General features: G+C 43.9%; 1 protein-coding gene across 15 annotated transcripts in view; it reads right to left on the bottom strand.

Annotated features, from left to right (window-relative positions):
* Window positions 1-14,697, bottom strand: part of LOC134355783 (uncharacterized) — a 131,786-nt gene that overhangs the window by 16,483 nt on the left and 100,606 nt on the right. For 7 of the 15 annotated variants that reach the window (XR_010020189.1, XR_010020190.1, XR_010020191.1 and 4 more), the window contains one exon: window positions 5,819-14,293. The exons of 6 other annotated variants lie outside the window; for them this stretch is intronic. Coding sequence is in view for 2 of the 9 variants with exons in the window: in XM_063066176.1 (XP_062922246.1) it covers window positions 14,110-14,293 (184 nt within the window). In the remaining 7 variants the exon portion in view is untranslated. Of the gene's footprint in view, window positions 1-5,818; window positions 14,294-14,697 lie in introns of those variants that run through there. 2 more of the 15 variants (XM_063066176.1, XM_063066177.1) reach the window with 1 other exon arrangement.

Raw genomic sequence — 14,697 nt, 5'->3', positions numbered from 1 at the left:
TCTCAGAGTACAGGGTTGAGATTAAGACATTTAGGACCGAGAAAGGAAAACACAGAAGCTGTTGAATTCTCTACAACATAACGCAGTATGAACAGGGACGTGGTATTGAGACGGATGATCAGTCGTGATCACATTTAAAGATGGAACTGCCTGAAGGGCCTTTATGCACTTCTCCTGCTCTGCTGTTCTGTACGGATTTTGAGTCATAAAGTCGCAGATTTATACAGTAAGGCCACAGGCCCTTCGGCCCAATTCATACATGCTGACCAAAATGCCTATCTAAGCTAGTCCCATTTACCCGCATTGGACCATATCCCTTTAAAGCAGCGATTCCCAATCTCTGTTATGCCATAAACCAATGCCATTAAGCGAGGGGTCCATGGGCCCCAGAATGGGAACCCCTGTTAGAACCATAGAACCATAGAAACTACAGCACAGAAACAGGCCCTTTGGCCCTTCTTGGCTGTGCCGAACCATTTTCTGCCTAGTCCCACCGACCTGCACACAGACCATATCCCTCCATACACCTCCCATCCATGTATCTGTCCAATTTATTCTTAAATGTTAAAAAAGAACCCGCTGTTCTGAAGATTCCTATCCATGCTTTCATCGAAGTGTCTTTTAAATGTTTGTTTTCAAGCATCAAGGTTCAACTTTACTTACCATATGCATTTACATGTATTAGGAATTTGGTGTGCTGTGTTGGTCAGGGTGCAACATGTAACAAAAAACAACATCCAACAATTATAAAAATAAAGAATTAAATAAAAAATAAAGTTAGAGGTTGAAGTATGGATATAGAATAAAATGTGCATAAATACATAAATACCAGCCTGTATTTACAATGTCCAGCTTTATAAAAGGTGGTTTGAAGTGTTTACTGTGCAGTGACTGAGGTATTAGACAGAGGGTGGCTAACGAGAATGATTAACTGTCGTGTGGAATTAACTTTTGAGATGGTGTGAAGTTTTTATTTTACTAGCCCTATGACACAGTTTACAGGCTGGATAGTGTCCCCAGTGATCTCTCCTACCGGTTTCTTTGTCCTGGACACATACAAGTGCTGCAGTGACGGTAGACTGCAGCCGATGACCTTTTCCGCTGTCCTGACAGTTCACTACAGTTTTTGTACACTGTGGGAGGGTGCTGCACCAACCCAGGCAGTGATGGCTGATGTGAGGTGGCCACGTATTCCAAATACACACCTCTGCATGAAGAAGTTACCCCTCGGGGCTCTTTGAAATCTTTTCCCCTCTCACATTTCAGTCTCATGCCAACATCAGAGGTGCTCTCCTACAGAGAGGAGGGACAAGAATCTGAAGACACACACTCAACATTTCAGGAACAACTTCTCCCCCTCTGCCATCAGATTCGCGTGAACACTACCTCGGTATTTTTTTCCTCTCTTCTTTGCACTACTTATTCAATTTAATTTTTTTATATACTTCTTATTGTAATTTACAGTTTTTATCATTGTGTATTGCAATGTAGCACTGCTGCAAAACAACCAATTTTGTGACAAGGGCCAGTGATATAAAACTTGATTCTGATCCTGATTCGGAAAGTCATCAGTCTCACTCAAGACATGATGAAGACTGAGTGAGTCCCATGAATACTAATTGTTAATGCAAGCTGCTGCCTCAACACATTACCTCCAGGGCATACGGAGGAGGGAAAGAATTATGTTAAAAATAAAGTTCATTTTTTTCCATATAATAAATGTTTTTCCATATAATAAATTTACTATATTTCAATATTATGAATTAATCAATTTGTATGAATATAGAGTAAGGAGTTTGTATGTACAATTCAGTATAATGTATTTGATATATTTCTTTTTTCTTGAACTCTGTATTGTCCTATGTAGAAAATTAATAAAAATATTGAAAAAGAAAAATAAAGTTCAAAGGGGAAAAATGAAGTGGTTATTGCTGAAAACATCAAAGCAACGAGTGTCCTGATGAAGGAATGAGGCCGGAAACATTGACTGTTCATCTCCCTCCATGGATGCTGCATGACCTGTTGAGTTCCTCCAGCATGTTATATAAGTGTGTCACTTCTAGTGTCTGCAGAATCTCTTGTGTAAAGGAACAAGTGAGCCTGTGTAACACACACAAAATGCTGGAGGAACTCAGCATCCATGGAAAAAAGACCTGAAACATTGACTGTACCCTTTTCCATTCAGCATTTTGTGTCTGTTGCTCAGATTTCTAGCATCTGCACATTTTCTCTTGTTTGAAGTGAGCCTGGGTGTTTTTTTTAAAATTAAGCTATCCCACATGCTTTGTAAATATCTGTTCTGCATGGACTGGAGTAGCACCGCAATCTCGTTGTCTTGAGCAATGGCAATAAGGTTCTATTCTATTCCAAGCTACGGTAGATACAGTCCCTAACAACAGTGTAAGCTGAGCTCTGCATTTTCAAAGGAAAACTATTTTAAGAATACACCATAGACCCAATTTAATTAAACACCAAAGTTTGTCACACCTACTGCAGCTCCAATGATGATCACTTTCTGTTTGGGCACATTTCTTGAAGACTATGTTGTGTAATTAGCCGCATTGCATCAACAACACGTTCAGTCCTCCTGTTTCACTGTTTAATTATTCAGTGGGGCATTGCTTTGGCTGTAACCCCAATTAATTTGGTTTTCATTAACCCGGTTCAGTTTCACAGATCATTTGTACTAACCTTTTCACTGAGACCGTTAGCATTAACTCTTTAATGACATACGCACTAGTTGTCCCTTCACAAGCTGCACTTCACAAGACCAAGCCAGCCTGTATTTGCACTGGTATCTCACCTGTGGCTCCAAGTAGCTGTCTGCATGTGACAGGAGCCACACCCCGGTACACTGCTTCGACAGGTGGCTAAACCAGGCGAGGGTGTCCTGCAGGCGTCACATCCCGGTGAGGTAGGGGCATGTCTGTCCTAGCATGCAAAAGTCAGCTCTGGCAGACTGGGCGGATGAGATCTCCAGAGGGAAACAACAGCCGGGATCGTCCAGCAATGCTCCGTGGAGAGCAAAGAGCATGACGAGACACAAAGGACGTCACGGTCATCCAATCAAGGAACACCACAGTTTGTGACTTCTGAGGTCAAGCGAGCAGAACTGCCCCAGTGCAATGGTTTTTCCACTTTAAAAACTTTCCTGCACAAGTCTCCTGTCATTGTCAGACACAACAGACAACCATCACCGTTTGAATTGGAACTGGTTGATTATTGTCACACGTACACAGTGAAAAGCTTGTCTTGCCTACTGATCATACAGATCAAATCATTACACGGTGCATTGCAATAGAACAAGACGAAACAACAACAATGTAGAATGAAGTGTAAAAGCTACTGAAAAAGGTGTGGTGTGGGTAAATGATAAAGTGCAAGATCATAATGAAATTAAAGAATAGCGTTATTTGTCACACGTACATTGGAACATACAGGGAAATGTGTAGTTTGTGTCAAAGACTAACACAGCCCGGGGAGGTGCTGGGGGCAGCCCGCAAGTGTCGCCAGTGCTTCCAGCACCAACTTAGCACGTCCACAACTCACCAACTCTAAGCTGTACATCTTTGGAATGTGGGAGGAAACCAGAGCACCCAGTGGAAACCCACGGGGAATGTAAAAACCCCTTGCAGACAGTGGGTGAGAATCGAATCCCGATCTTCCGATCGCAGGGTGCTGTAAACCAGTTTGCCCACCGCCGCGCCACCATGTCACCAAATAGTAATTACATTCCAAATAGCATATAGATCAGGCCAGCATGGGAACAGGCCTTTCGGCCCACCATGGCTATCCTGACCATGATGTCATAAAGTCATACAGTCACAGAAAACTACAGCGCAGAACCAAGCCCTTCGGCCCATCTAGTCCATGCCAAACCATTTAAACTGCCTACTCCCATCGACCTGCACTGGGACCATAGCCCTCCGTGCTAATCTAACTAATCTATCTGCCAGAGCGTGGTCCATATCCCTCCATTCCCTGCCTACCCATGTGTCTGCCCAAATGCCTTTAAAACTTTCCTATCACATTTGCTTCTATCACCTCCTCTGCAGCCCATTCCAGGAACCCCCCACCCCCCTGTGTCAAAACAAACTTGCCTTGCAAATTTCCTTCAGACTTTCTCCATCTCCCATAACACCTCCGTACTGGCATCCAAGGATGTGCTGGCGGCAGACTCAAGAGTCACCACACGTTCCAGCGCCAACGTAACGCTTCCACGATACTCAGCAGATCACACGTTGAGGCCCTTCCGCTGGTCGGGGTCGCCCATGGACGTTGCGTCCCAGCGGTCTACGTGATACGCAAGCCAGGGCAGTGCGATATGCAGAGCAAGCTGTTGCCCCTACAGCAGGCTCCCCCTGTCCACGCAGATGATGAATCCAAAGGAACATGAGAGGCGGATACAGTTTGGCACCAGCTGGAGTTGCCAGTCAGCGTTGAACTCAACATAGGACTACCTCAGGGACTCCAGCCCTAGATGTTTCTCTTGTGGTGTACTCCTGAGGCCTTCCCTATGAGTAGGGATAGCTGCCAGGCACTGGAGGTTTCATGGGCTTACTCTCAACACTCTTCATCTCATGTCTCAATATTTATTGTTTATTTATTATTATTATTTTTCTCTCTTTCATGTCTGGGCAGTTTGTTATCCTCTGCGCATTGCCTGTTTGTCCACGTTGTTGAGTGCGGTCTTTCACTGATTCTATTGTGTCTCTAGTATTTACTGTGCATCTCTTGCAAGTAGACAAATCTCAGGGTTGTATAGGGTGACATATTTATAATTTGATAATAAGCTTACTTTGAACTTTGAACATTGTACTTTGCAATATTGCTTGGATGCTGCTGTTAATGCCTAGAACTGCACTTTCATCTACAATTTTTTTTGTAGGGTTTCCATAAGACCATAAGACAAAGGAGCCAGAGGTCGGCCATTCGGCCCATCGAGTCTGATCCACCATTTTATCATGAGCTGATCCATTCTCCCATTTAGTCCCACTCCCCTGCCTTCTCACCATAACCTTTGATGCCCTGGTTACTCAGATACCTATCAATCTCTGCCTTAAATACACCCAATGACTTGGCGTCCACTGCTGCCCGTGGCAACAAATTCCATAGATTTACCACCCTCTGACTAAAAAAATTTCTTCGCATTTCTGCTCTGAATGGGCGCCCTTCAATCCTTAAGTCATGCCCTCTCGTACTAGACTCCCCCATCATGGGAAACAACTTTGCCACATCCACTCTGTCCATGCCTTTCAACATTCGAAATGTTTCTATGAGGTCTCCCCTCATTCTTCTAAACTCCAGGGAATACAGTCCAAGAGCGGACAAACGTTCCTCATATGTTAACCCTCTCATTCCCGGAATCATTCTAGTGAATCTTCTCTGTACCCTCTCCAATGTCAGCACATCCTTTCTTAAATAAGGAGACCAAAACTGCCCACAGTACTCCAAGTGAGGTCTCACCAGCGCCTTATAGAGCCTCAACATCACATCCCTGCTGCTATACTCTATTCCTCTAGAAATGAATGCCAACTGTTTCGACCACTGTTCAAAGGGGAAGAACTTTTCCACAGTTTCTCTGAAAAATCTGTGGAGAGGGTAGGTGGAAGAGGTAAAGAGCTGAAGTAGAGTGAATCTTCAGTCCGTTACCTTTTCCTCCTATCACCTTCCAGCTTCTCACTTCACCCACCCTCCCCCACCCATCCCATCACTTGGATTCATACATCACCCGCCAGTTCAAAGTTGAAAGTAAAATTATTATCAACGTTTGTATACTGGATATCACCACATACTATCCTGAGATTCATTTTCTTGCAGACATTAGCGGTAGAACAGAAAAAAATACTATAGAATCAAAGAGAAACTATACACAAAAACCGACAAACAAGCAACGTGCAAGAGAAGACAAACTATGCAATAAAAATAAATACTGCAAATAAACAAATAATACTGAGAAGATGAGTTTTGAATTGAATTGACTTTATTTTTTACATCCTTTCACATACATGAGGAATAAAAATCTCTATGTTACGTCTCCATCTAAATGTGCCACGTGCAATCGTAGTAATTTATAATAATTTATAATAAATAGAACAGTCAATATAATATAGAGTACACTCAAATCAGTGTGAGTTCATCAGTCTGATGGCCTGGTGGAAGAAGCTGTTCCAGAACTTGTTGGTCCTGGCTTTTATGCTGCTGTAACTTTTCCCGGATGGTGGCAGCTGGAATAGATTGTGGTTGGGGTGACTCGGGTCCCCAATGATCCTACGGGCCCTTTTTACACACCTGTCCTTGTAAATGTCCTGAATCTTGGGAAGTTCACAACTACAGATGCACTGGGCTGTCCACACCACTCTCTGCAGAATCCTGCGATTAAGGGAAGTACAGTTCCCATACCAGACAGTGATGCAGCCAGTCGGGATGCTCTCAATTGTGCCCCTGCAGAAAGTACTTAGGTTTTGGGGGCCTATACCAAACTTCCTCAACTGTCTGAGGTGAAAGAGGTGCTGTTGTGCCTTTTTCACCACACAGCTGGTGTGTGCAGACCACGTGAGGTTCTTGGTGATGTGGATGCCGAGGAACTTAAAGCTGTTCACCCTCTCAACCCCAGATCTATTGATGTCAATAGGGGTTAGCCCGTCTCCATTCCTCCTGTAATCCACAACCAGCTCCTTTTATTTGTGACATTGAGGGAGATGTGGTTTTCTTGACCCCACTGTGTCAGAGAGATGACTTCTTTCCTGTAGGTCACCTCGCTATTGTTGTAGAGTCTTTAAAACTAGTTTGTACTCCTCCTCTCCCCCCCCACCTTATTATTCTGGCTGCTTCCCCCTTCCTCTCTTTTTTTCTACAGATACGCCATGGAGAGCATTCTAATTGGCTGCATCACCGTCTGGTATGGGAGTGGTGGGTAGGCACTGCGCAGGATCAACACAAGCTGCAGAAAGTTGTAAGCTCAGTCAGCTCCATCATGGGCACTAGCCTCCTGGACACCTTCAAGGAGCGATGCCTCAGGAAGGCAGCGTCCATCATTAAGGACCCCCGTCTCCCCAGGTCATGCCCTCTTCTCATTGCTACCATCAGGAAGGAGGTACAGGAGCCTGAAGACACACAATTCGGGAATAGCTTCTTCCCTTCTGTCATCTGATTTCCGAATGGACATGAACTCTACCTCACAACATTTTTGGACTGCTTATTTAATTTAACTTCCTACTGTAATTTAATTTTTATTATTATGTATTGCAATATAGTGCTGTTGCAAAACAACAGACTTCACAACGTACGCCGGCGATATTAAACCTGATTCTGATGAAGGGTCTCAGCCCAAAAGGTCGACTCTTTATTCCCCCTCCATAGATGCTGCCTGACCTGCTGAGTTCCTCCAGCATTTTGTGCGTGCGTGTTGCTCAAGATCTCCAGCATCTTCAGAATCTCCTGTGCATCCTTTGAATGGCAGAAGCTTGCTAGAACATTCGGCTTATTGAACTGCAGCCCAACCAAGCACTTGAACAAAGGGGAGTTTTTGGTGTTGCTCGGAATCTTGCTAATGTATCTTGCCTGGTATACATGAACAAGTCAGAACTCCAGGGTGTATGGTTACATATTTGTTTGGATTGCGTGCCACATTTTTATGTACCTTGAATAATCTTGTTTTTCACATTGACAGTGCATTGACTAAATGGGCGAAGATCATCTTGGTACATTCATCACCTTACAATATTTGGATTATACCGGACTTTTGGGTGCATCTTATGGATTTTGTATTGTTGATCATGAAAGCCACAAGTAGCTGGTTGACAACATGACGAGCATGGCGAACGGTTTCACCAGGACATTGCAGTCATGGAAAAACAGTGTCAGGGCAACTGGAAACCATGAATGCTGGCTGATTACTGTTGGACACTCTAGTGAGAAGCCTCATACACTGAGTACAAATGAAAATCAACAAAACATTTTTAGCTTAGTTGAACTATTGCAAAGCATCAGCACTGCTATGCAACTAAATGCAATATATTCAATAAAGCAAAGACAAGAAAATCTGCAGATGCTGGATCTTCCATCTTCAGTCCCGATGAAGGGTCTCGGCCCAAAATGTTGACTGTTTACTCTTTTCCATAAATGCTGCTTGGCCTGCTGAGTTCCTCCAGTATTTTGTGTGTGTTGCTTCAAAGTCAATAAAAGTTCATTTCTTGTTTCTCCAAAATGCTGTGTGATAGAAGTAGTCTGAAATTATATTTGGGTTCAGCTTCAAGCGGTCTATCATAGTGAAAAAAAAATTCTGAGGAAGCAATGCATTCAAAAGACTTTGTTGTCTGGTGTTATCCTTAACACGATAAATTCTGTAGATGCTCTTCCTCCATTATCTTGCATGTGTTTCTTTGGATTATCCTTGCCTTTCAGGGGGGAGAAAGGCCTAAAAAGGTGAATGTGCCTATATTTTTGGAAGAAGGCGCAGCTGGAGAGAGTACGGAAGTGTTCTTGTAAATGATGAGGTCCAATAAAAGATGGATAGCCTCAGGGCTGCTGCTCTGAGCTTTGCTTAGTAATAAAGGAATGAGTGTAGAAGGTAAACAACAGCAGCTATTTATCTTTCCGGTTAGGTTGCTGCTTTTAATTTATCTTCTCACCCTTGTGTATACTTCATGCTGTCACAATCCCCTTAAGGAATGTAGAGGTCTAAACCTTAGAACAAAAATTGTAGATGAAGCTGGAGCTTTAGGCATTAACGGCATCAGCCAAGTAACATTTCTGAGGGCGTTTTAGCACATGCTCCCTCACTGTGGAGAACAGCATCTCCCCCCGGTGAAGATCTGAGTCTGGCTGACTAGCACGGCCGTCCTAAGGTGGATCCAAAAAGACTGCATACATCTAGGTCAGGGGTTCCCAACCTGGGGCCCACGGGTCCTCCGTTAATGGTAGCAGGTCCATGGCATAAAAAAAAGGCTTGGGAACCCCTGATCTAGGTTAACACACACAAAATGCTGGGGGAACTCAGCAGGTCAGGCAGCACCTATGGAAGGGAGTAAAGAGTCAACGTTTTGGGTCAAGACCCTTCCTCAGTCCTGAGAGTGGTGAATCTTTGGAATACTCTCCCTGGTGGAACGATGGAGGCTGAATCATGAAAGATGTTCAAGGGTGTGCGGAGCTGGATTCTGTTCTGCTGAAGAGACAGAGGTTGTGGGGAAGTAGAGGCAACTAACTCTTTGACCGTCAGGGAAGGTTAGAGGGCAGATACTTAGAACACAGTACACAACAGGCCCTTTGGCCCACAATATAGAGCCAGCCAACTTTATAACCTACTCTAAGATCAACCTAACCCATCCTTCCTTAATAGTCCTAAATTTTTCTATCATCCATGTGCCTAAATCTGGGTTTCTTAAATGTCCCCAAAGTTCAAAGTATATTTATTATCAAAGTATGCATACAGTATAAAACCTTGAGATTCATCTTCTTGCAGGCAGCCACAAAGCGAAGAAACACGATTGTCCCCACTTAATGAAAACACACAGTAAAGGTATCCAAGCATCCAATGTGCGAAAAAGAACAAATCGTGCAAACAGTAAAACGTAAACAAATGATACAGAAAACATGAACAGCAGAGTCACCGAAAGTGAGACCAAAGTTGGGAGGTCATGGGCTGAAGAAGGAGGAATCTGACAGGAGAGGAGAGTGGGCCATGGGAGAAAGGGAAGGAGGAGGGGCGCCAGAGGGCGGTGACAGGCAGATGAGGAGAAGAGAAAGGGTGAGAGGGAGGCCAGAATGAAGAATGGAGAAGAGAGGAGAGAGAGGATGAAAAAATTACTGGAAGTTGTACAAATTGTGTTCATGCTGTCAGGTTGGAAACTACCAAAATGGAATATCTCTTGTGTTTATAATTTAAATCTACTTATCGCATTGGGGAGAAAGAAAATGGGATTAGTGTAGAATTAGTGTGGATAGGTCCTTGATGGTAACCTGGAGTCAGTGGGTTAAAGGCCTGTTTCCGTGCTGTGTGATACTGTGACCCATTAACTACAGACAGACAGACAGACACACACACACACACACACATTCGTACACAGATGTCCCAAATGATTAATTGTTGTGAGGTGGTGCATGTCCCTCTCCACACACCCTGCCTGGTTCCAATTTGAAAGTTATGGTTCAGTGTCCTTTATTCGACAGAAGAAACAGTTTTTCCTCATTTCTTCACCTGATCTATTTAACACTTTCAGTGCCTCTGTCTGATTGCTGTGTCCTGGTGTCCGCTTTTGCCCTGATAGACCAAGCAGACAAATGAGAACCTATTGCAGAAAATGCCTTAGAATTTCCATATCACAAGAGATTCTGCAGATGCTGGAAATCCAGAGTGACACACACAAGTGCTGGAGGAACTCAGGAGGTCTATGGAAGTGATTAAACAGTCGATGTTTTGGGCCGAGATCCATCATCATCCCAATGAAGGGTCTCAGCCCAAACCATTGATTACTTATTCACTTGTGTATGTTGCTTAGGATTTCTGTCGTCTCTTTCATTCTAGTTGTACTTTGCAATGGTTTATTTTACCTTCCCTGTCCATCCTCCCAGTGGTAAATGGCTCAGGATCAGAATCGCATATAGTGTCACTGGCATACACTCAGTGTCCACTTTATCAGGTACACCTGTACACCTGCTCGTTGATGCAGCTATCTAATCAGCCAATCGTGTGGCAGCAACCTAATGCACAAAAGCATGCAGACATGGTCAAGAGGTTCAGCTGTCATTCAGACCAAACATCAGAATGGGAAGAAATGTGATCTAAGTAACTCTGACTGTGGAATGATTGCTGGTGCCAGATGTAGTGGTTTGAGTATCTTAGAAACTGCTGATCTCCTGGGATTTTCATGCACAACATGTTCTCTGGAGTTTACAGAGAGTGATGGGAAAAACAAAAGACATCCAGTGAGCTGCAATTCTGTGGGCAAAAATATCTTGCTAATAAGAGAGGTCAGAGGAAAATAGCCAGACTGGTTCAAGCCGACAGGAAGGTGACAGTAACTCAAATAACCTCAAGTTACAGCAGTGATATGCAGAAGAGCATCTCTGAACGCACAACACATTGAACCTTGAAGTGGGTGGGCTACAGCAGCAGAAGGCCATGAACATACACTCAGTGACCTCTTCATTGGGTACAGGAGGCCTCTGAGTGAATACCATGAAATATGCTGTTTTACATAGAAACATAGAAACATAGAAAATAGGTGCAGGAGTAGGCCATTCGGCCCTTCGAGCCTGCACCGCCATTTATTATGATCATGGCTGATCATCCAACTCAGAACCCTGCACCAGCCTTCCCTCCATACCCCCTGATCCCCGTAGCCACAAGGGCCATATCTAACTCCCTCTTAAATATAGCCAATGAACTGGCCTCAACTGTTTCCTGTGGCAGAGAATTCCACAGATTCACCACTCTCTGTGTGAAGAAGTTTTTCCTAATCTCAGTCCTAAAAGGCTTCGCCTCTATCCTCAAACCATGACCCCTCGTTCTGGACTTCCCCAACATCGGTAATAATCTTCCTGCATCTAGCCTGTCCAATCAGAGAGGTACGATGCATCAGAGTATGATGCAAGATGTAAAAAACTACTACAAAAATCACAATAAGAAAATAAATAGTGCAAGGAGAAAGCAAAAAGTGAGGTCGTGTTCATGGTCCATTCAGAAATTTGATGGTGAAGGGGTAGATGCTATTCATAAAACACTGTGTCTGTGGCTTCAGGCTCTATTTCCCTGATGTTAGCAATAAGAAGAGGGCATGTCCTGGATGGTGAGGGCATTTCATCGTGGATCATGCCTACTTGGGCACGGCTTTTTGAAGATGTGGAAGGGTCATGGCCATGAAAGAGCTGGCCAAATTTATAACCTTCAGCAGCTTTTTCAGTCCTGTAACTGGCCCCTCCATACCAGGTGGTGCAGCCAGTCAGAATGTTCTCCACAGTACATCCATAGCAATTTTCTAGAGTCTTTGGTGACATACCATATCTCCTCATATTCCTCATGAAATATAGCTGCCAGTGTGCCTTCTTTGTAATTGCATCAATATACTGGGCTCAGGGTAGATCCACAGAGATATTGGCATGGAGGAGCTTGAAGCTGTTCATTCTTTCCCTTGCTGATCCCTCAGCGAGCAGTCCTCTGTGAGGATTGTTATGCATTCTCCTGACTTCCCCTTCCTGAAGTCCACAAACAGTTCCTTGGACATACTGAGGTTGATGCGACACCACTCAACCAGCTGATCTATTTCACTCCTGTACGCCTCCTCGTCACCACTTAAGATGCTGGCAACAACAGCTGAGTCATTGGCAAATTTACAGATTGTGTTTGAGATTTATAGATGGTCTCTTGCCATCCTCCACGGCTACCCGATTAACCCCCAGGCTCAAAGGTCGTCCTCGTCAGCAGGCCTCTCCATGCCCAACTTCACAAACAATCTAAGTGTCTGAACCATCGCTGTACATTGTAACTTCAAGTCCAAATCTTAAGCACTCTGCTGTTTAATCCCCTTAACACATTCATCGCACAACGTACACTTCCCCTACAAAATTCTCTTCAATTTCACTTTACGTAGTTGTACTGTGGACACGGCTCAGTACATCTTGGTAATCTGTTTCCCCTCCATGGACTCTGTCTGTACTTCTCACTGCCCCAGTAAAGCAGCCAGCCTAATCAAAGACCCCACCCTCCCTGGACATTCTTCCATCGGGTAGAAGATACTAAAGCCTGAAAGCTCCTGTCACCATGCTCAAGGACAGCTTCTATCCCACTGTTATCAAACTCTTCTTGTACGATAAGAAGTTCAAAGGACATTAATTATTAAGGTATATATACATTATACACCCTTGAGATTTGTCCTCTTACAGGCAGCCATAAAACAAAGAAACCAAAAAAGAACCCATTAAAAGAAGATCAAGATGCAAAGCCAGACAGCACTGCAGCTGGAAGAGGCCACCGAGTCCATTGAGGGGAGGCACAGTCCACTGCAGAGCTGAGTTAACATTGTGGAGCAGTAAACAGAATCAACCCAGCCCTCGCCTCTGGTCCCGACACCCTGACCTTCTCAATCCGGCCCGGCGCTTAAATTGTCCAAGCATCAGATGGTTTCTCGCTCTCGAACGGCTCTGGGCCCCGGGCCCCGTCGCCACAATCTGGCTCATACCCAACTTTCCAATTCGGCCCGGCACTTAAATCGATCAGACGTTGGGTCTTTCCTGGCTCTCAGGGATGCCTCGGCTCTGCTTCAAGCCCACCTCCACCTCCACTTGTCTTGACTCTGCCTCACCTCCGCTCACATCACCTTGCCTCTACTCACCTGGGCAACACCAGCGCCATCTTAAACCAGGCTCTCGGCCTCAATACCTACCTCGTTATGACCTTGCACTTCATCGCTGCACTGCACCTTTGGAGTAGTGTTTATTCTAAATTGGTATTATTTCACCTTATTCTACCTCGGTGCACTGTGTAATGATTTGATCTGTATGAACAGTAAGCAAGACCTGCTCTTCACTGTTTCTCAGAAATAAACCAGAACCAATACTGACTGACAGTTTGCATTTATGTCACTGCTTGAATGTTGCAGAAACTTCTGCCGGCACTGAATCTCTCTCAAAGATCAAAGTAAATTTATAATCAAAGTAGATATTCAGTGTATGCTACCATATACTACCTTGAGATTCATTTTCATGCAGTCTTTTGCAGGAAAAGAAGTACAATAGAATTTTTTGAAAAACTATACATAAACAGACAAAGACTGACAAACAACCTACGTGCATAAGAAGACAAACTGTGCAAATAAAAATAATACTGAGAACATGATTTATAAAGAGTCCTTGGAAACTGAATCTGTGGATTGTAGAATCAGTTCGGAGTAGTGGTGAATGCTGCCAACATTACCAGATGAAAAGATTTAATGATTCAGGTTGCTTCATCCCCAGGAGAAAATCTGGTTTTTAGCTAAGATCGATAACGGAATGGTTGCAGCTCAAGAGGAGGCCATTCAGCCCGTCCCACCTGTTCTGGATCTCCATTCCATCCTTCCTCTCCCTCCTCTTTTCCTCACAGCCCTGCATTTTTTGTTTCCAAGTGTTTACCCAAATCCCTGTGGGAAGTTCCCGCTGAATCTGCTGAGCATTGCATTCCAGATCGCAACTCCCTTTTCGTCAACCCCGCGCGGTCTGTTCTGATCATTCCAAGTACAGAGTAGAAACAGGCCCGTGGTCTGTGAGTCTGAAAGAGTTCAGGAAAATTCACAAGGTGCTTCCGGGACTTGAGGACCTGAATTGTAGAGAAAATGTAAACAAGTTAGGACTTTATTCCCTGGAATGTAGGAAATGATGGGAGATTTGACAGAGATTCAAGATTGTTTAACGTCATGCCCAGTACACAAGTGTAAAGGAGAACAAAACAATTGTTACTCCAGATCTGACTCAACACAAAAAAATACAATAAGATAAAGAACACAATAATAAAAAAAGCAATAATTATTTAAGGCGGAGGTTAATAGATTCTAGATTGTTCTAGACATGAAGGGATACGGGGAGAAGGCTGGAGATTGAAGCTGAGAAGAAAAATAGATCAGTCATGATGAAATGGTGGAGCAGACTCGATGGGTCAAATGGCCTAATTCTGCTTCTATATCTTATGGTCTTATAGTCTAAATACGGTCTTGTATACATAGA

Source organism: Mobula hypostoma, chromosome 13 (assembly GCF_963921235.1).
Source record: "Mobula hypostoma chromosome 13, sMobHyp1.1, whole genome shotgun sequence".
Lineage (NCBI taxonomy): Eukaryota > Metazoa > Chordata > Chondrichthyes > Myliobatiformes > Myliobatidae > Mobula > Mobula hypostoma.
Note: the sequence above shows the minus strand (reverse complement) of the source record. Positions and strands in the feature narration are given on the sequence as shown.